Source organism: Passer montanus, unplaced genomic scaffold (assembly GCF_014805655.1).
Source record: "Passer montanus isolate IOZ18808 unplaced genomic scaffold, ASM1480565v1 scaffold23, whole genome shotgun sequence".
NCBI classification, from domain to species: Eukaryota; Metazoa; Chordata; class Aves; order Passeriformes; family Passeridae; genus Passer; species Passer montanus.
The window spans coordinates 812,357-834,834 of NW_024366926.1; the positions used below are offsets into that span (position 1 = coordinate 812,357).

Here is a 22,478-nt window from a genome sequence, read left to right on the forward strand (position 1 = left end):
GTGGCAAACACAGAGCACGAGCCTCCAGCCACCATTCTGTGCCTTGTCTCCTGATTTCTTAATGTCCCTTGTTGGACTGGCTGAAACCAACCTGTGGCTGCTCCTGCCAGGGAGGGCTCAGAGCCAGCTGGCCCAGCACAGCCTTCCCTGCATCAGATTTGGGAGGGCAGGAGGAACACGTCCCAAGTCATGATGCTCCTGCCACTCTGAGCACCTACACTTGCACCACTTTTGGTCATTAAGGAAAGGGCAATGGACAAATGGGGCAGCAAAGGAAACAAGAGACTTCTTGTACAGAAATTCATACCTAAACCTCATCCAGAAGGGAAACACTGAGTCCATTCAGAGAAAAGCCACACTAGAATTTCTCTGCAAGAAGCTGAGAACACAAGGACTCTTGAAACACCTCATAACAAACATTCATTTATTGTTTATTTCCCCCATATGAATCAACCATCTCAGAAATTCCATCACACACAGGGCAGAAAAAGGTTATATACAATAGGGACATACATCCCCAAAATAAGATGTACAGATTTATCGTGGAAACCAAGAGGGAGGGGAGAGGACAAAACCAAAAACAAGGACATTGCAGTCAGACTTTGACTTTCAGTTACACAAGAGATCTCCATCTCCATGTAAGTGGGGTTTTCAACTATTAAATAAATGGCATCTTAAAAATAGAATATTTGACAATTTCAACGCATGTATTATTATTTATTTTAAATAAATATTGCATGGAAATGATGCTGCTTTGCCACCATAGCTGCCTCCATTCTTTCTGGGATTAAACAATCTCCCCTGGTTTTCCTTGGATTAATGGTTTGCTTCTGAATGGCAAATGCTATTTCCTCCACTGCTACTTTTTGATTTGTTTCTATTTAATTTTTGTTTGCTTTTTTTAAAGGCCTGAATAGGCCCAGGTGAAAATGATAAGCTTCCTTCTGAACCCTCTGCAGGCCTCTGACCTGGCTCAAGGTTGAAATATGATGGCTTTTCTTAAAAGTTCCTATTATTTGAACAGTCTTTCTCTGTGTCCTGCAACAAAACCTAGCTTCCTGCTGTGGAGCTTGGGAGAGATGCTCCCACAGACTGCTTTTGAACTGAGAGCCCCCAGAGAGCCCCCACAGGCCTGTGACACAAACTGCCCGGGATGTTCTTTCCCTCAAAGCCCAGGGGAGCTGGTCCTGGCAATGGCAGCAGCCCTCACACAACCACTTCTGCACAGCAACAAGCAGCTCTCCTGGCAGCAGGGAGGGACATGGATGCACACAGAACGAAAGTACCAGGACACTCCTGTCCCTGCTGCCCCTTGTGCATTCCCCTCACACTCTGCTACGGTTCCTGCAGGCTCCCACAGTGGTTTCCAAGTTTAATAAAGCTTTCATCTTTCCTCCTCAGCTGATGATCCTAGAAATAGCTTTGTCTGAAGACAAAGTCCAAAGGTGGCATTGATCCACCAGCCTGGGATCAAGTTCCAAAGTGCACATCAGCCTCCAGGCTGGCTGCCCATCCCCACACTTCCTGAGAACAAAACAGTTAATGCTGAGCCCTTCTCTGACCCTGCTCCAGGGGGGAGGAGTGCAAGCAAAGCTTGACAGGTAAAATGGGGAGGGGGGCCATGGATCTTCCTTCCACTTGTTAGGACAGCTCATCCCTGAAATGCTCTGAAGTTTTAACAAAGTGAACCTAAAAGGCCAATCCCATCAAGGTGCGAAGGGCGCAGCCATGATCCCGGTGGTCCTGCGTTGCCAGGGAAGGTGACAGGAGTGCTCGGGACCAGCACACTCCCATCACCTCCTCCCAGAGTCAAGAAGAGCCCAAGCTTCCCCATGGCAGGGGCCACTTCTACAGAAGCTACTTCTGGAAATGCAAACCTTTTGCTGATATTTAATCACTGTCTGGTTTCATGAGCCTCAAACCCATGAGCAGGTATTTTACAAAGGGGGTGCTTCTGCACATCTGCAGAATGTGGAAAAGGGAGCTAATTCTTTCTGGTAAACATAATTATTTTGGGATACCATCCTTCCCTTCTCCAGTCCCAGGGGTCTGTGAGAGAGAGGGTGAGGGATGTGAGAGGGGACCAGCGGGCTAAGGCACACTATTGCGTATGAGGATGGCAGGATGCTGCTGTCACACCACAAGGAATCTTTGGGTAGGAAAGGGTGTAAACTCACTGAATACACAAACGCCAGGGGTGCTGCCTTCACTGATACTGTGACGAGGAAAATAATGCTTGGAAACAGCTCATTATTCCCTTTCTTGTCCCCTTGACAGGTTTCTAAGTCACTGGGCCCATCCTACAGCATAGCTGAGAGAACACAGGAAGAAGACCCTACTTTGGTACAAATCCTGCTCTTAGATATTCACCAAGATCCCCAGTGGTTTCAGGCAAATATCCAATGCAAAATTTATCTTATGTTCCACATTCAGCCACTTAATCCCTCCTTAACCATAAGCAATTCCTTCCCATGGAAGCTCTTAGAACAATGTCCAAGCAATCACAGTGAACCAGTGCAGCTTTCCACTCCCACCCACCAGAATGACAAAAAATCAGCCCCACAAAGAATCCTCATGGTGACATCTCTCAGCAAAGAGGCAGAGCTATTCCAAACACACCACGTCGTTTTGCCACCCCAACTGTGTTTGGCTTTCAAGGCCAGAGCTGAGCCAGCCCCTCACTAACACAGCTGGAGTGCCCGGGGCATGGATGTGCATGGCAGCACAGCAAGGAGGACCAAAGCAGTGATGACTTGAAAAGAAAACTTGCAGCACTGAAGGCAGTGGCTTCCTCAGTTTTGTCAGCTGGCTGACAAAAGCAGGAGGGTGAGGTTGGAAAGCAGGCAGAGCAGATCCTTTTGCTGCTTTTCCTGTAACGTTACGCTGCTCGGTGCTCGATGAGGTTGCTGCTTGCTCTCTGAGGAACAAAGACACCAAAGATTGCATCTGTGCTTGCAAAAGCAACTCCTCTGGCATGTTGTCTGGGCACACAACTGCTGCAGACTGAGGGATGTTGCATAACCACCTCTGGAGGCAGATTTTCTTCTTGTCAGCATCGTGTGCAATTATTGTCCTGCTGGTTATTTGTAAAAGAAATGTTTATAGACCATCAATACATCAGGCCATTGAGACAATTCATTGCACTTCATCGTTTTAAAGGAAGGTGCCATCCTCTGTCTCTTCTTTTTCAAGGTAGCAAAGTGCTACCCTAGAAAAACACAGTTCAAGGGTTTTCCAGTGTAGCCAGATAACTTCCAACTTTATTTAAAATATTTTCCCTTGCAGGTGCTTTGTATTGAACAATTAAAACAAAAATTAAACTGTTTCTGAGGCTTCAAAAGTGCAAAAAAACTTCAAGGTATTTAACCACCTGGAGAACCAGTTAAGGCATATTTGCTTCCAGTCTCAGCCACTGTAATCCCTGTCTGATGTAGTGTACCAGGTCTGTCAGGCTACTGGTCAGTGCCAGAGCACTCGTCGCTCTGCTGAGCTCAGCAAAAAACTCTGGGGAAAAAGGGAGAGAGAGAGAAAACATTTGGTTGGTTTCATACACCAGGCACACCTGACAGGTGAGGAGTGACAGCAGCAGCACAGTCAGCTGGCCAGTCCTGTTAAACAGTGCTACAGCTCGGCAGTGTCACAGGGCTGGGAAGGGTGACAAGCACAGCATGCAATGCAGGCAACAGGAAAACATTTACACACACTGAGACACCTCCTCATGTCCTGACTTTAAAGGACACAGAGACTCCGTGGTAGGGCAGCAAAAGTTTGGGTGTTTGCACCACAGTCCCTGCTTCAAGTTTCTCCCAAATTCTAAACGGGACAAATTGGAGTGTCCTCCTGAGCAGCACCCAGCTGTGGTCCCTTTCCTTCGTCCATCCTCAAGCCTTGGAGATAATCAGGATTTGTCTATTTGTGTATATATTTGTATATATACAGCTCTGGTTTGGATTGCTTATAGCCCAACATGCCAGGCAGATCTCACATTCCTCCCATCCCACCACCAGCTCCAGGCATCCCACTCCTCCTGCACAGGAGGTGGCTCTTGCAGCAATCTGACCCTGCTGTGAGGGGCTGGCAGGCTGCAAGCCCTGCTCTGTGCTGGCAATCATCTGTGCAGGTGACCATGGGCTGTGGGAAATTCTCACACCTATTCCTTTGCAGTCACCTTTCCAAGACATTCCTGCATGGCCTGCCTCCCACTGACACAGGCCCAATCTCTCACTCTTCAGCTCAAACATGTTGCTAAATACCTTTTCAGAAACTGGCCATTCTCAGCTCTCCTTTTTGACATCCAAAGATTGAAGCTAGAGGTGGAAAAATTCTGCTTGGCTGTGCAAGGAGCTCCACAGAAGCAGAATGCACAACACTTCCTTTCTAATGCTTGCCAATGCAGAAGGAGCGAACACATTCCCTCTGATTTTCCTACTTTTGTTTACATAATCCATGCCCTCCATGGGGAATAGAAGGAATTCAAAGTCCCTGTCTGACCAAACAGAAGATGACCTGATCTGTCAGCACAGCATCATGTGAAAGGAGAGGGACTTCACATCCATGCCTACAGCCTCAGCTTGTCCTTGCAGCGGGAGATCAGAGCATGAAGACAACCTGTTACAGCCTCGTGATCCACAGTGCTGCTCTGAATTCCAGTGAGGAGCTAGCACCTGTCAGGGGACCCTCCAGATGGCACTTCAGCTCTGCACCAGTGACTTGGACAGCAGCTACAGCTCACTGCTTTCCAATAGCTTAGGACTTCCCTGCTTATAAGATCTTGACAGCTAAAGGCTGCTGCTCTTTCTTCCTCTTCTTATGCCCTATGAATTGCATAAAATAATCAAGGATGTGGCCTTTTTTTATTAATTTTGTGTTTTCACTCTCTGTACATTACACTGATTATCAGTGAGTTCCAGGTCTGAAGTGCTTCCAACTGTCCTGAACAGTGACACTACCACCAAGTCCTCATGAGTATTTAGGGGTCTCCTGCACAGATTCTCTCCCTACAGAGTATTTAGTACCCCAGTCATCATCCCCCTACATCAGGACCAGCCAACAGAGCACGTTTTGAGTTTAGTCTTGACTGATGCAAGGCTGTACTCAGGCTGCCCTCCCACACATTTTCCTCCATGACTCACTCCTCTGGCTTATTAGCACCATCCACTGCTTCTATGTGACAGTCTTTTATCAGCCTTTTGAGGACAGAATCAAAAATGCCACATATGAACTACTGCTGCAGGCACGGATTTGCTCAGAGAACAGCCAACAACCATTTTTTTATTCAAAGGTGACTTGGAAAGCCTTTTGATTTTCAGCAACTGCCTCATTAGGGTGAGGATTTTTACAGCCTTCCAACAATCCAGCCAGGCACATTGTGCTTATTTTCTTTTGCAAGTTTGCCAATAGGTCATGGCAATGCATCTCTTCACCCACACTGGCTCACAAAACTTTTGTGTTGTATGGAAAATGACATTGCTGAGGCCATGTGGGATGACAAGGTCACAGGCTGCACTGCACCCTCCCTGTGGCTTTTGTGTACTCACCACCACTTGAACTGAAGGACAATACAACATTTTAAACAACAAAACTGTAAAATAAAAAAGTTGCAGCAATTCTAGGAATTGCTGCTGGCAAATACTGGGCACATGCCCAGCAAGGACTCAAATTCAAGTGCTGCTCAGCTTCTCTGTTAGGCAGAAAAGCCAGCTTCACCACTTTCAAGACAAAATGACCTGGAAATTTGACAAAAGCTAAAACACAAGGCTACAGGCCAAAATGATATTTTTAAACAAAATGAACCAACTCAGAAAAGCTCAGTACCCCAAAGAGAGACAGAAAAAGCCCAAACCCTTTACGCTTCTTGTGTTACCACGAAGCAAGTTGGCTGGTTTCCTGCACTCGACACCCTCACCCCTTAGCTCTTGGACATTTGAGGAAGCCAAGAAAACCTTTTAATGGGAACACTCATCAATATATCACCATCAAGTATCTGTGCCAATGTGCCCTGGCAGAGATATTCAACATATTTCACGCTTTGAACTTTAGGTAGGGTGCTTGCTGCACTGAATGTCAGGACTGAAGCAAATACACACATAACCACGGCATGAGACAGAAAAAACAAAGGGCAAAAACTTACCTTTATTCTTTCTGGCCAGTGCATCAGCCTCTTCCCAAATTTTGTATGCGTGGAGGATATAGGAGGTGATGTTGACATAGGAAGAGGTGACACTGGAGATATGAGAGGAGACAGTGACAGTAGAGGCAGTGCTATTGCCAATGCCACTGTGGCCAATGCCATTGCTATCATTTGATCCCGGCTGAGAACTCACAGATCCAGCAGGAGAGGGTATTGGAGAAAGAGGAGAAGGCAAGCCTGTGCTTCTGCAGAAGAAAAGAAACACCATCATGAACATTCAGCTTCAGAGCTAAACATCTTTCCACAAGGCTGCCTCATGCCAGCAACTATCCGGTGTCACCCAGGCCTGCAGCATGGAATGGACTGCTGAAAAGTGAGATGTGTTCAGCTACAGCACAAGCAGTTGTACTTTGAGGGCAAGGCCAAGTTTTTGCAAGTGATTTAAAAGGACTCCACTCAACAAGAGAAAATGTGGGACCAGACACCGAAAAGGGCCACTCATCTGTCTTCCAAAATCTACACCTACTTGTGAAAGTCTTCACCAGATTACCCAAGTGTTTTCCCTAATGCCTTCCAAATCAGGCACATTGAAGCTCCCCTCCCAGGAGGCTGCAGCTTTTGGCAGCTCCTTAGAGCAGCCAGGTCAGCCTACACACATTTATTTATAGCCCCAGGGCAGATAAACGTGGTCAGCCGGCTGCCTTCCAGACACAGCCTGGCTCATCACACCCCCACCACCTCAACCAACCTAATTTTAGTCACTGCTATGACAGGGCTTCCACCACTGCTCTCAAGAGGACATTTACTTCTCAATGAACAAGGTGGCCAAAAAAATGTAACTGGAATCAGCACCACTGTCTAAGTCCAAACAACCTTCTCTCAGCTACAGATTTTGAAAAACAAAAGAATCTTTCATTTCCTGTCTGCCACATGAAATGACCACAGAACACAGAAGAGCTCTTACTCATTGTCACTGAAACACAGACACATGACAACAAATTTTTAAATCTTACCTTGCAACACCTGGAGAAGGTGCTTGTATTACTCTGAAATTACTCTGCAGCAAGGAATAAAAGTCTAGTTAGTTTTGTATTGTTCAGCTGACATCAGTAACTACCACAGCCATCCAGCTGGCAGCTTAGTGATACCTGTGCCCTACCTTGAAGTGGTCATTCAGAAGTCTGGAATACCTCATTGCAGTGTCCTTCTTGTAACCAAACATTGCCATGTGCAGAATGGACTGGCAGCGCATGCTGTGGACAGAAACACACCCGAGTGTCAGTGTTTGTACCCAGCCCTCATCAGCCTTGAGGGATGGAGGCAGGCACACTCAGCTCTACTGGAAGGTCAGGAAAGGTCAAAATTTCTCCTCCTTCTGATCATGATAAAAAGAGACTTTGTGGGGAAAAAAAAAAAAAACACCACAAGGGAAAGAAGCAAACAAGGAAGGGCCTTCTCTGGTCTTTCATACAAACAGGTGCCCAGGCTCTCAAAGGTGCCAAAGGCTGAGTAAAGTCCCCATCCAGAAGTGCCTCATCCATGTTCAGCTACAGTTTCACTTACACAGCTCAAACATGGGCAGCCAAATCACATTCTTTCACCTTAGGTGAAAGCCCTTATGTGCTCTCAAATTACCAGGAGATCAAATTTTAAAGCCTGTGCCTTGTACATGTGGTCCCTTGTGATCTCCCAGCTTACTTTAGAGATGTTTCAATTCATTCTGGTTTTTATATTGGTTTTTTTTTTTTCTTCTTGCATAACTCTAACTCCCATTTAACTCATTCCTTCCCCCCTGGAAGCAATGGACCTTTTCCTCAGTTTCAAAGCAATGCACAAAGGAACAGAAGCACAGTTACTCACCGTAACACAGCAAAGATTTTTCCGTGTGAAGAGACTGAGGAGTCTGCAAATGGTTTCAAAGTCATAATGAATCTAGGGAAACAAAATAAACAGGACCTTGTCAGCAACCAGAGCTCTGAAGCCCCACAATCAATGAAAAACAGTGCATGCCACTATCTTAAAAACAGCTGGAAAGTCAGGAAACCTGTCCCAAGTCCTTAGTCCTGGCACAAGGAACGTTGTAAGATCTTGAGCAGAGGACTGTGTGTCAGAATGCCCTCCCCTCCAAACATGCCAAACTGTCACCCTGAAGGCCACTTACTTGATGAGAACTATGGTGTCACTGAATATGCTGTAAGCTGATTTGGGTTCTGGCACATCTGATTCCAAGGCAATCCCGTATTCAATGAATAAAAGGGCAGCCTCCAGGTACTGAAAGGCCTTTCCAGTCTTGTCAGTCTGTGGGAAGAAAATTCTCACTTTTTAACTAAGGTCAAACACACTTCTCTCAATCATACTTGAATTCTCTTTTCTTCTAGTTAAGCAGGATTTGAAGAAAGAAAAATACTTCGGTCTGGCCTCTGGGTGAAACTCAAAGGGTTCTCAGCAGAACCCTTAATGTGATCCCAGTCTTCATCTCTGTCTGCTCCATTTGTCTCTCTTTGCTCAATGGTTTCCTTGAGCAGTTTATTATCTTCACTTTTTTTTTACACTGTTGTCTGGTCTTGGAGGCTTGCCTCACAGGGGGATTTCCCGCTGCAGCATTCCCTCACTTCATTTTTACAGGTAAACAGAAAGTAGCAAACAGACATTATCTGACTGAGATAGTTATCTGCCATAACTAGCAAACAATATGTTCACTTGTGCACACTGTTAAACTGCACAGAGAAGAAAAAATCAGATCTGCCAAGGCCACTTCCAAGTCTCGGTCACCAGCAACTCAATAACTGCCAGGATCCTGACTTTCCTGACTTTTTTAGCTGTTTTAAAACTAACTGTTCCATCTGTTTTCCAAGGATGCTTTTATAGCTCTTAGCAAAGCTAAGCCTAGACAATGCCAGTTCTGAATCCCAGTCTCTAGTTGTGTTTGCATCCAAGAGAAACATCTGAACATCTGGCGAATAAAGACAGCCTCCCAACACATGACTGAACACACTCCATGGAGTGTGGAAGCCATGGTAGCCAGTGAACCTCATTCCCACACACACAGGTACCAGGGCTGAGTGCAGGAGCTGGTCAGCATTCCCAGCACAAGGTCAGGACTTACCATTGCATCAGCTTTGTGCTTCAGCCTCTGGGCCTGTTCAATGTAGTATTCCTTTGAATGTTGCCTAAATTGGGGACAGAGAGGAAAAACAGATGAAAAAGGGTAGGATAATTATCAGTTTTACTTTCTTATCTAGAGGATGCTACAGGTTGATTGATTTCTTAAAAAATATATGTTGGAATAATACTGAAAATTTACATTTAGAAATATAAAAACATCAGAGGTCAAGCTTCTATGGGAACAAGTTGAATTCCTCATTACCATGGAAATGCAGTAGTTACATCACCTATCATTTCTCAACTACAGACTCATAAATGAATTTTAATTGAAACAAAGTAAATTTGGCAGCAACCACACACTTAACTGAGACCAAAGCTTGTATTCAAGTTACTTGCTCACAAGAGAGAATCCCTAATTAGCAGCTTCCCTCAAAATGAAACTGTTGTAAAACTTTGCTTCCTTGTAAACCTTTACTTTGCAGTGGGTGGCATGAGAAGGCAGTACAGGGCAGATCTCACACATCTCTCCCCCTCTCTTTCCTCCCAAAGAAGTGCTCATGAAAAAGCAGAAGCCAGGGTGGCCTCATGGCCAGCCTTGCCTCATGCCTTCAGCAAGTAAAGATGAGGGGTGTCAAACAAAAACTGACTTTTCAAACTTGAGCAGAGGTCTCCTTGGCTGAGAGGTACCATTTGGCATAGAAGGCACTGGGAAAGGCTTTGTGACATCACCTGCAGATCCCTGAAAAAAAGACAGAGATAAAGCTGGTTAGAGAAATATGCCTAAACCAATTCCAAAGCCTGGCTTTCCTAAATTTCAAATGAAAATGTTTATCTGCCCCAAGCATAGTCTATTCTCCAGGCTCTCTTCCTCAGCAACCCCTGTTTGCTTCTTACCTGTCTGCCTGTCATGCCTAACACCATTCAAACTTTCCCCAAGCTCAGAGAAATTCAGCAGCAGGTTTCCTTGCACAATGACTAAGAGAGCAGTGAGGCTGCAAGCAGCACAGTTTTCATGTCCTCTAGCCAAGGCAGAATAGTAAGATCTATTCACACTTATTTCCACCTTAACCACACAACAATTGCTGATTCCCCATTAGTAACTACAGGGAAAAGGAAAAAGCAAGCAGTTAGAGCCAGCTAATAGAGTGTCCACAGTCTGGCTTAACACACACAGAGCAACATCCCAGACCACATGCCCGAGCCTCCAGTAAACAGCCACGTAATCAAATTTTGCAACCCAGAAATGCAAATAATCAGCTGCAAGGATCATGAACCATTTTGTAAACAAGCTACAAAAGCTTACACCTGGGTTGTAGTCAATGCCACAGCTTGCTTGTTTTCTTATTTTTAAGCAATCCCCTCTTTCTTTTTGTAAGCACACTTATTTTTACACCAATACACCAGTATTGTATTAGCAGTTGCCTACAATCTGAAAGGATAATTAGCATAAACATGACTGTCATGCCTTTGGAGTTTACAGAGTATGTTTCTGAAGAGAATCACATAGCATCCGTACTGGAGGAAACATCCCACCAGTTATCCTGGATACATACTTTGATACCCTTTGACAGTTCCATATGATTTCCCTCCACTCTCCTGCGCTCCCATATTGGAGGAAACATCCCAAAGTAGGTATCCTGGATACCTACTTTGATACCCTTTGACAGTTCCATATGATTTCCCTCCACTCTCCTGCGCTTGGCAAACAAAGGATCCTTGTGGTTGCTCTTGTTCTTGGCAGGGTTATCCATGGCAGGCAGCTCATCAGTTTCATTTCTGGGTCTCTTCTGGGTCATCTTGGCTGACTTTGGGGCAGGTTGTGCAGCAGACGTGGATGGCAGTGGTGGGAGCACATCTTTCTTCTGGGTTTCAGATGAAGCTTTGGATGCTCTGGAGATGGGAAGCAAATTCATGAACATGGTGTACATACAGGGTGGGGACTTTTTCAAACTTAGTTACATCATGTGCCAATTCTGTTTAAACTCCTCTTTAAGTGTAAGATGACTTGTTAATACAAAGAATTCAACAAAAGTGAAACGAAACTTCAGGGGCTTCACTGTGCTTTGCTTCACAGCAAACCTTCACCTACCATCAACATGCAAGCAAGCTGCTTTTCAAGTAGGAATAAGTCTCAGAACTTGTCCTTGGAGCAAACACTTGTAACCAGAACACCAGGACGTTGCAAAAAAAGTATGCCTCCAATACAGCCACTTTTCACTCAGTGAGGGAGGCAATTACAGTGACTAAAATCCCTGGGACAAATCACCCAACAAGGCAAATGAAGTGCAGCACTGCCTGCCTCTCCTCCTTTTAGTAGATGGTATTGTCTGTGGTCAGAGATACTCACCCTGACCCTTGATACTGTGCTTTGATAGTATTAAGCCGAGTTCCTCCTTTAAGACTTGCTAGATCAACTCCTGTGTGTGCTTTGATAGTATTAAGCTGAGTTCCTCCTTTAAGACTTGCTAGATCAACTGAGCTAGACAACACTCACAAAGCTGAGAGAGACTTAAAATGCTATGCTTTTAAATGGCAGAGATTATCACATTTACTAACATTAGATTTCTGATCATCTGAACTTAGGATGAGCAGCCCTAAGTAGCACCACATAGTTCTAAACTTTGTTTCACCACTGCTCATTTCCATATTTTTATTCAGTTTCTCAAAGTTTCCAAGAAAACACTGAGCAGGGAATCCCAGCTCATGGACTGCAACATCAGAAGAGGAGGAAATAAAGTTTAACCCATTGATGAGACCGAGGTGTGATGGTGCACATCCTGCCTCATTCTGTTGTGCGTGGGACAATCCTCTTGCCTCTTCCACCACACACTTTTCCCATGGTTTGGTCTCCACTCACATCACACACATGCTCCCAAGCTTCTCCACCTTGGCACAGCTGATGTTTTATTAGAGCACAGAACCATCACCTTGACCCGCCCAAGTGCACTCTATTCCCAAAAATGCATCCTATTCTTCCCAGTCCAAAAGCCAGAACATGACTAAAACAGGTGCTCATTTTCACTGAGAAAAAGGGAGGAATGAGCCCCAGAATTAAAGCTCTTCCATGATTACCACAGTTCAAATATCCCTTCAGCCCAGTACATGGTAGTCCCAATTCCTCAGTGCTTCCAGAGTGCGTCAGTGTTTTCTCTCCAGAAAAGCAGTTTACTCCTATTGTCAGGAAACAAACCTCAACACTACATGCCAATCCAAGCCAACACCTCAAATTCAAGCCACGAGCAAGCAGGAATTGAATGCAGTAGCCCATGACTGAGGCATGAGTCTCCCCTCTCGGGAACATTGCCCAGTTGGAAACATGCTCTTGGAAGCACTCACTGGAGCAAAGTGCTAGCCAGAATGCTGGCAGTGCTCTGGTATGCAAATTACAGGGGAAGCTCCAGCAGAGCTACCAGAGGCACTGCAAATGCTGCACTGGGAAAAAGGAGGAATTCCTGCTCACAAAGGCCACCTGAAATTCCAGACAGTCAAGACTCAAAAGGCACATTGGTTTTGTGTCCATTGGGTCACTTAGGAAAACAAGACAAAGACAATAGGATGACTTTGGTGGAGAAGGGAAATGCTCACTCCCCTAACCCACCCATGCCTACAGAGCTGCTTTCTGGACTAGTTGCTTCCAGGATGTAAAGGCAAATCTGCTGTAGATTAGGTTTCAGAAGGAACATTATGTTAGTAGCAAACTCATGAGTATAAGGACAGAGACACAGTTCATCAATGTTAGCTGTTCAGGAAAGACTTGGATTTATACATCCTTCTGCCATTCCACCACTGTCTACTCACTTCAATTTACTGGAGTCTTTGTTAGCTGAAGACTGCAATGATTTGGGGTTTTTTTCAGATTTCATTTTCTTCTTATCAGTCTCCTCCTTCTCTCCCTTCTAATAGGAAGAAAAAAAAAAAAAGGAAACATAAAATCACTGAGGTTCTCAAAGTTCACATAAAATACAGACCAACACAGCTAAGTTTGATTGAATCTGGTTAAAAAAAAGAAGAAAATATACCTTATCGGAACCAACAAATTGCAAACCCACAGCACAGAAGATACAGATTGCAAGCTCATAGACCAGTAACCTAAAATGACATTTTATCCAATTTTGCTTGGATAGATTAATTCTTTTGCAGTGGCAGGGATGGAACTGCTAAACCTGCTGCTACTAACAAGAATCAAAAGCAAAGCACTTTCATGTGAGATACTCCACACAGGTACTCTAGATGTGCAGGAGTTTGGTTTTTATCACCAGATGCTGATACAGGTGAAATTTTAAAGCACCAGTAACCTGGGGACCCCAGAGCTGATGTAGCACTGCAGGTGGGGTGTCAGCAGAGAGGAGCAGAGGGGCACAATCCCCTTCCTCAGTCCCCTGACTACACATCTTTGGATGCAGCCCAGGCCATGTTTGGCTTTCTGGGCTGCAAGCACACCCTGCTGGGTCGTGTCCAGCCTCTCATCCAGCAGAACCTCCTGGTCCTTCTCCGCCAGCATGCTCCCAGTGAGTTCTTCTCCCAGCCTGTACTCGCGCCTGGGACACAGCCAGCTTTGTGCCACTCACAGGGTGTGCTGTGACACAGTCTGTCTCTGGCAGGGTGCTCAGAACAAGGCTCCAGCACTGAGATCATGTCCTTACACTGTGTTCCAGGTTCCACACTGCCACCAAGGAATGTCTGACAGCTGTACCTGACCCAGATGGCTGCTGTGAGCGCCCGAGGTACTGATGCACTGACAGAACTAACTGTGAGGCTCTGGGGGGGGGTTTCCCTGCAGTCAGGCACTGAGATTGCAAGAGAAGACATTTCTACCATCAAATAGCTCCTCTCCTGTGTCTCTTAGGCTGGCTGCCTGTTTCCCATTGCTCTGTAAGAGCAGGAATTTCTGAGGTCTCACAAGTTTCTTCATGATTTTCTTGCTCTTCTCAATTGTCCCTCACAACTGTAGGAAATCCATTAAATGGCAAAACTAAATGAAAACCAAACCAAGGTTATTCACCCACCCGTGCTGAGCCACCTGCTCTGTGAGGACCAAAAAGGGACGCAGGGACTGAAATATCCAGAGGGAATCTTCATTCCCCACAAGGTCTGCAGCCAACTCTTTGTGCAGCTGACCCAGCTGGCTGGAGGTATATTCATAGTCTCCTTTGGGAGTCAGCTTTTCAAAAAACACTTGTGAGCAACAATCACCTCAGTTAAATAAAGGGCTGTCTTGTAATTCAAGGGAAAGCCACCTTTACAACTGGTTTTGTTGTCTGAGAAAACCAGGATTTCAAGAAAACAGAGCAAAAATATATTCTAAAATCCTAAAACATGTTAGACAGCTTACAGGGCTTTTCATTTGCTCAGGAGGGGATTTGTGACCAACAAGAAACATCTGCAGACAGTTTTGATTTACATTCCCCTTGATAATAGCTTTGCAGAAGGATAACGGCTCTACTCCCAATCTATGAAATGGGAAGTCCACATAGGCTTTGCAAACATCACATTAGTCTTTGTACAAACCCACCTCCCACTCCATCTCTCACCTTCTTCTTTGCAAGGGACTCCTCAGGAGTGTCCGTGGCTTTCCTCTTCAAGTCCTGCTTCCTCTCATCAGGAAGGTCCTTGGTCTCTGCTTTCCTCTGGTGCCCAATTTTCCTGGGGGGCTGAGGGATTTTTTCCAGGTGACAGAGATCTATTTTCACCACGAGGTGCTCACGGGCTGGGGGATCCCTCAATGGTGAGAGCAGCTTCTCTCCGAGAGGCAAGGGCAATTTCTCCTTGTGCAAATCCTGAGGCCTGTGGCTGCTGGTCCTGACGGGGGCTGTGCCCTGGCCCTCAGGAAGGGGACTGAGGGCATCGCGTGCCTGGGCATCTCCCATGAGCCTGGGCTCCAAGAAAGGTTTGGCCTTGGCCTGGTGGGAACCCTTGTCCTTTTTTTTCTCAGAGGACACATGAACTCCTGGTTTCAGGTCTTTTCTGTCACTAGATTTTGTCTTCACTGTTTTTTTGACTTTTGGCTTGTCCCTGAAAGACTGATCTGTGACCTCCAAGGGAGCAGGCTCGCTCTCCACCTTCAGGCCCCTCCTGGGCCCCTCGTGCACCAGGCCCTTGCTGGGCCTTTTGCTGCCCACAGTCTGCCGGGGCGAGGGCTGCTCGGCGTGCGCAGGAGCCCTCTGGCAGCTGCGTCTGCTGGGAACAGGAGCCTCCTGGGGAGCCCTGGCCACCTGGCTCTTGTGAGGAGGCTCCCTCAGCTCAGCGTGCTGCTGGGAGGAACTGCTGCTGGTGCCCCGCTCCTGCTTCTTGCCCTCCTCACGTCCACCCCCTCGGGCAATGTCACTGGGGCTCTCTGTTGGCACTGCTGGTGGGTTCACCTTGGTCAGCCAGTTGTCCAGCTGCCACTTATTAGAAGTTGGTGGCTCGGGCTGCAGACAAAAAGAGAAAGGGAGGATTCAAACCTGATGCCTTTATGGGCTGTTTCCACCCTAGCACAGCTTACCAGAGCCCAGGGACTGTTGCCTAGAAGTCTCAAAGCATTTGCTTTTGCATGTGGAGAACTGATTAGAAACAAACAGGCCATGTGCACTAACTTACTCCAGAGCATCATGGATGAACAATTGGCTGAATAAAAAAAAGGACAAAAAGGTCAATGGCAATTAGCTAGGACTTCATTAGTATTTTTAGGACAAACCAGGCAGAATTTAGTAAAAGAGGAGATGTATAACATCTTCCTTCAAAGACACCACATTGCAGGGGGCAAAGTCTGTAACTGAACTGCTGGAGGGCAAAAAGTATTAGAATGAGATAGAAAGATAGGCTGTCTGAAAGCTTGTTTTTGGCTTCTCCCTGTTTACGCACTTCCAAGGTGAAAAGAAAGGGAGCTAGAGCTGAGGGGAAGAAAAATAAATTACAAGGGGCTTTGTAAGAGGACCTCAAACTGCCAGTGGTTTGTTTTGCACCAGCTGTGGTCTGCAGACACAGCCATGTACTTCCCAGTGGCTGGACAATGTTTTGCAAGCTGGAAGAACTGTTTGAAAGCATAAGGACATGAGCACTTCTGCAGTAGATTTTAAAAAAAATGCATGGTCTCACAATTATGAAGGCACCAAGTTCTGTTTGTCTGCTTTCTCCAATAAAAGACTCAGAAATGCCAGTGCAGCAGTATCCAAGCCACATTCAACAGCAGAAAGACTAAGCATATTCCAGCCCTTCCTGCAGGTCTGATCCCTTCAGCTGCAACCTGGGAGAAGCCGAATCTGTCACTCAGGCACAGGAGCTGCAGGGAGGCAGCAGCTCCTCTTAAATTATCAGGAAACTGGTCTCACCCTGATACTGCCCTTAAAGGCACCCTGAAATCCTGCATAGGCAGAGGTGGGCCCCACACAGCCCAGCTGTGCATTCCCTTCGTGCCTTCTCTTGTCTCCCCGATGAAGGCACTGATTCCCCCAGGAGAGATGGACAACTGTGCCAAAGGACATGGGGGAACACTTCCAGGTTGGGTATCTGCAAGTCTAATTATGCTGGTAGTTAGGGTAACTAAGGTTGACAAACTCTAGAATGGAAGGGCAAGAAAAGTTGAATGACGCAGCAAAGCTGTCAAGGGGACACCTGATCAATGACAGTGCTCCAGGTGTCCTGCCCTGACACATTGAGACAGCAGAGTGAGGCAAGGAGCTGTGTAAGCAGCCTCTGCCTTCCCTGTGCATTCACCTCAGGTGCTGGTGCTCTGGGAGGGTCGCTGGCGTCACTGTCACTCGAGTGGCTCTCTGTCTCTGAGTCTGAGGAGCTGTCTGAGTCACTGGTGCTCCCTGACTCCGAGCTGCTGGAATGTGCTGATGCCACGCTCTTGGGCTGGGACTGTAAGGAACTGCAAGGCCACCATGAGATAAAATTAGAAAGCAGCATGGTTGAAGGTTACTTACTTATTATATTGACAGTTTTATTTAAAAAAACCCCAAACCTGAAACCCCATTATTTTGGCACTGAGATGAGAGGAGAGAAGGCCAGAGAAATACATTGGCATACTCAAAAAATAAAGCACCACAATACAAAATTGCTGGAAATAATAAAACCTTAACTCCAACCCAGTCAAATATGTAGCAGGATGTCACTGCTACAATGTGGAGCTGCATTTTGCCAACCAAAGTTTAAAAAGTACTGAAACTGCCCAGTACTTTTCTGAAAAAATGGTGGTTTTCTTTTTGAAATGGGCTTACAAAATTAAAATGTAGGTACTTTATTTTTGTACTTTGATTTTCTACATCAGTATCAACACATTTGTATGAGTTGGAGGCAAGCTCCTTGCTGGTCCAAGACTGATATCATGACAACACTCCTATTTTAAGAGTTTGCAGAGACTCAGATCATGCCAAGTATTGGTGTGCTCCTCTGCAAGTCTTTGTAGACCACTCTTGTGCTAGAAGAATATACATATCAAGCAAAAAAAAAATCTATGTCAGTGCTCTCATACAGGAAAAATTTTGAGCTTTTCCATCTTTCTTCCTCAAATGCTGGCATATGGCTGCTCAGTCTACCTTGAATATTGCCTCTGACTAACAATACATGGCAGGAACTGCTTACAATCAGCTTCCTTATCAAGAGGAGCTGAAACGGCCTCAATGAGTCTTCCTAACCCTTTCCTGTTCTTTACCCACTTGGCTGTTTTGGGCTTCCTTCTGAGCTAAAACTGGACTCACATCTCACCCATGGCCACTACAGCTGAAAATCCCATTAGCTGCAGTGTGATTTACAGACACACTGGTGGAGGGGAGGAGGAGAAGAGAAAGGAGCAGTTGAGGAAATACAGTTCTGGTTCATAGGCAAGATCCAACATGCCTGGATAACTCATTTCTAATTGGAGCTTTCTGGAAAACCCCACACAACTAAAGCTGACTTTCAAGAGCAGCCAGAAACCAAAGTCTGCAGCTACAAGAGAAACCAGGAACCCTTACCCTCCTACCCCACACATAAAAATCAGCTTTGTTTATCTCCTTATGTTGTCTAGCTAGTAGTTTGGGAACAAACCTGTACCTTGGAGGAGCAAGTGAAGAAGGTGACTTTTCAACAACCTGTTTTGTTCACAAAGACAAAGAGGAGAGGGGGAGGAAAGGTTAGCTCAGAACTCAGAACAATGCAACAAGTGGTGATGTTTAAAGGGAAGTCTGTGTGCCTAGTGTAAAAAACAGCTAAAACCGACTTGATCGTCACCACTCTCTTCACTATCACTGAGTTGCAGGTCGTCCTGGAGCATTCTGAAAGACAACCAGAAGATAAATATCAGCCAAGGCAGACACATTTTGAAGCAGCAGGCAGTGATAAAGATTTGGTTTGTATTTCCAAAGCAAAACAACCTCCCAGCCTCCCCATCCTCTCTGAACATCTGGCATGATCAGTCTACTAAACCCTATCATTACCTGAAATGAATGGTTAAAATGTTTTAGGGGGTTTTTTTAGGCTTTTTTTTTTTTTTTCCTGGTGTAGTAAGGGACTCTCATGCTGTCAGCCTGCACTGGCTCCCCAAGGGACAGAAAGCATCAGGAGCACCAGGAGATGTGCATGTTCACACACTCTGCTCTCAGGAGCTGTGAATATTTCTTCTGTCCCAGGGGTTCTTGTTTTGCTGCTCAAGTCTCCTATCACACAAGTGTAAGTCAATGCCAAGGTCAAGCCTATCTCCCTTCTCTACTCAAGGAACTCCATTCTCCTGCCCATTTCAGCAGTACTGTTGTCAAGCAGTTGAGGTTCAGAGCAGTTTACAAGTGGAGAGGCACGAGCTCTGTTTCACTATTGCTAGAGAAGAGCGCTGGCTGCCCACAAACATTTCCAAAAGCATCATTTAGTCCTGTGGCTGCAGGTGGCAACTACTGTTTGCAATTTTTAATTCAAATGCTGGAAGGGAAGGAGAGGGACCCAAAGCTCTCCCAGATTGTTATCCCCCTCTCTGGCAATTGTGCAGGCATCCCGAAGGAGCTGAAAAATAGGCAGGTAAAACCTAGCTATTCAAAAGTATAGTTATTCAAATCTTGAACTGGCTGGCAATTGACTCCCCAACCCAGATGATTATTAAAGTGTCCTTCCAAAAATGGGATCAAAAGCTTGGGAGCTGAGACAGAGATTTTAATCAATCATGACAAAACTCCGCTTATTTCAACTTCATTTCAAACCAAGGGCTTTCTGTGAGAAATTTTTTTTGCAGCCAAAAAAGAAAAATAGGACTCTGGCCCCTCATGACAACATGTTTTATAGCAAGAAAACAACTATAAACGATCCCCAGTGAACCACATCACCCTGGAAAAAGGGGGAGAAATTAGGAAAAAGTCAGTGCTTTCTTTGTTCATTTTGACTGCCATTCCCCTGTGATCTACCCTCCACTGCCTCATTTCCTCACACACCTTCTCACTGGAAATCACCTCTTGCCTCTTCATTTAGAGTAAACACTGAAGGGAAGCACTGTGAGACACCACCTTGGAAAAGGAGAGCTCCAAATTTCCTACAGAAGGCAAACAGCCTGCAGCAATCCTGTACGAGCCAGCTCTGCCCAGAGCCCATGCTACTGCCAGACAGATGAGGCACAGAAATTAAAAAAGAACAGTGCCAGTACAGGCACTCTCCACACTTCTGGGCAGTCTGGCTAAGCATCTACTGGTAGCTCAATGAATCCTTTTTATTTTCTTTTACAACTTCTAAGGGGAAGGAGTCCCCTCAAAAATGGTCGTGAAGAAACTTTCAGGGATGCTAAAACATGCTGAAAGGTTTTAAGTTTGGTTTTGGGATGTTGTTTGGTTTTTTGGTTTGGTTTTGTTCTGCTTTAAGAATTGTGGACTAAAGACTTATTTCATTTGGAGATAAGAGGATAATCACAGAATCATAGAATGGTTTGGGTTGGAAGAGACCTTAGAGATCATTTAGTTTCAAACCCCTGCTGTAGACAGGGACATGCAAGTACACTACCTAGATCTCTTTAAATCTGATTTAACTGTTTGTAATAACCTTTTCCACCTGAGCTGCTGGTAAATAAAATACATCAGCATAAAAGAACACTGCAACTACTTATTTGGGTTCAAGGAAGAGCACTAAAACTTCAAGTCATACTTCTGCAAGGGTAGACAAAGCCAGTTTCCCCAAAACAAGGTTTTGACAAATTGTTAAATAGCCTAGTTAAAGAAAATAAATCTGCCTTAATAATTTTAATGCTCCAGTTAGCTCAGGAATATTAGATGCCAAGGTTTCATTTGCAGGACCTGTTCATTGGCAGTTTATGTACACACCATTAATCTCCCTAAAGCTATTTAAAAAGAGTTCTTTCAGTGAGAGGAGCGGCACTAAAATTATCACTTGCCAAACAACCTCACTGAAAGCACAGGCTGGTCCCTCTCTGCTAGCCAGGTTAAAGATGCATCACTAAGAATGAGCTGGCATGTCTTGTTTTCAAAGAAGGGCTGCTTCCATTCCAGCACTGCCAGGTGCAAACTTCAGGGCTGCATTCAAGAATGAAATCCATCTGGGAAATCCCTGCACGCTCTGAAAAGCTGAATGCTTAATTTGGGCACACAGATGCCCTGGGATTTCATCTTCTAATTAACCAGCACAATCACTGTTTGTTTTCAGCCAGCTACACTTTGCAACACAAGCTACTCCAGGCAGCTGAATTTTCAGACAGTCACGTGCACTTTGAACAGCACAGAAAGCCAGGCCTGGTGTGCCAGAGAAAACAAACACAGAAAAGAAGGGATGTGTCACTTCAAGGGAAAGATGTAGAAGTCCTCGGGCAAGCTTCACTCAGACACAAACCCAGGCCACCCTGTTCCTCCTGCTTCCACTGCCTTTGCCGACCATGGGCTCACACATCCCTTGCAGGTGAGCAGTGGCTCTGAAGTGCCCGGCAAGGACGCTGAGCAGAGAGGGGATCATGGCTAAGGACAGAGCTCCATACTGTGCCAGATTTACAATTCTAGCCTCGTGGGCTAAGGAAGGAGTCTCTTCCAATTCTTGTCTGCAGGAAAAGTCTCTTCTCTCTCTACTGCCTTGAAAACTGACTAAAGGGCTAAAGGATTTTTACAAGCAGCTGTGAACTGAAATAATGATGATGGTCATAGGGTAGCTGGGGAGGAAGGCACAGCCTGGAGCATTTGGAACCACTAGTTTTAGTAGTGCAATGAAAATTTTCAGATGTCATTAAGGAGGAACAAACTGCGGTGGTTGAAAGTGAAGCAAAATAAGGAAGAGATTAAGGGAGTAGTTGACTGCTCAGCAAGACACTACCCCACACTCCCAGTGAGTGAGGGCCCCTCTGCATTATGCTGGAACAGCAGGAAAAGGGATGTTTAACAGACCCTACTGAGCCCGAGTGAAAAATTATACAACCTCAACCAAGATGGAGACATGGTTTTGCTTTTACTTGTGACTAGCCCAGTTTTCTTTGGTTTTTAATTTCTGATAAGGAAAAGGCAAACAAGTGGAGTAAGCATTGTAGTCTGTAGTTTGCAGCCTTCCATGGAAGAACATATCACGGAGTAACAAGATCTTTATGTATCAAATGAGCTGACAGACATTTAAATTACTGGTTCAGCAAGTGCCTTGCACATGGATCCCTGAGCCTTCCAGACATGGAAAGATTTCTGTTTGTTACTGAGGGCTCAGAACCTAGCAATGCTGCATTTGGCCAACTAATCCTGAAAGATTAATGTCAGCCCACACAAAACTGGTTTCAAGCAACTTCTGTAATTAACCTAATTAACAGATAATCGCTTTCACCTACAAGGACAGCACCAAGTTATTTCATCTGCCTTTTTTTTTCTTTGCTTTAAAATTTCAGCCCTGTTTCTTATAGTTCTTGTAGGTGTAGCTTTACTAGCCCATCCAGGCTTCAAAGCAATATCCAGGATCAATCACATTCAGTTTGGATCTTTTTTAATTTATGTCAGTTGGATGCAGGTTGAAGAGCACAAACCTGTGATGTTAAATAGCCACAGATGAAAATAACAAAATACATTTTATCTGGTGCATTAATAGTTGGGATTTTTCTTCACTTTTGGTTTTAACACAGTCATTGTAATCATGACAAGTACACTTGGCACCGTCAGGTTAAGAGTTGGACTGGATGATCTTAAAGGTCTTTTCCAACCTAAAAGATTCTATGGTTCCATTATGAAACAATCATGTTTCTGTGGGTGAAAATTCCCTGCACTGGAAGTTTTCTAAGAAAAATCAGACCGATAAAACCTTAATCTTCAGAACATTGAGTAACCCAAAATTTAGT

At 45.2% G+C, this 22,478-nt stretch overlaps 1 protein-coding gene across 2 annotated transcripts in view; it reads right to left on the reverse strand.

The window, feature by feature from the left end:
* Window positions 1-395: 395 nt before the first annotated feature.
* Window positions 396-22,478, reverse strand: part of AFF1 (AF4/FMR2 family member 1) — a 67,200-nt gene continuing 45,117 nt past the window's right edge. For both annotated transcript variants that reach the window (XM_039710367.1, XM_039710366.1), the window contains 14 exons: window positions 18,417-18,471; window positions 18,251-18,288; window positions 16,931-17,087; window positions 14,767-15,645; window positions 13,034-13,131; window positions 10,885-11,125; window positions 9,883-9,974; window positions 9,237-9,300; window positions 8,292-8,428; window positions 7,991-8,062; window positions 7,290-7,383; window positions 7,144-7,187; window positions 6,131-6,375; window positions 396-3,504 (listed from right to left, as the gene is read on the reverse strand). In XM_039710367.1, the coding sequence (XP_039566301.1) occupies window positions 3,383-3,504; window positions 6,131-6,375; window positions 7,144-7,187; window positions 7,290-7,383; window positions 7,991-8,062; window positions 8,292-8,428; window positions 9,237-9,300; window positions 9,883-9,974; window positions 10,885-11,125; window positions 13,034-13,131; window positions 14,767-15,645; window positions 16,931-17,087; window positions 18,251-18,288; window positions 18,417-18,471 (2,338 nt within the window). In that variant the 3' untranslated portion in view covers window positions 396-3,382. The remainder of the gene's footprint in view (window positions 3,505-6,130; window positions 6,376-7,143; window positions 7,188-7,289; window positions 7,384-7,990; window positions 8,063-8,291; window positions 8,429-9,236; window positions 9,301-9,882; window positions 9,975-10,884; window positions 11,126-13,033; window positions 13,132-14,766; window positions 15,646-16,930; window positions 17,088-18,250; window positions 18,289-18,416; window positions 18,472-22,478) is intronic.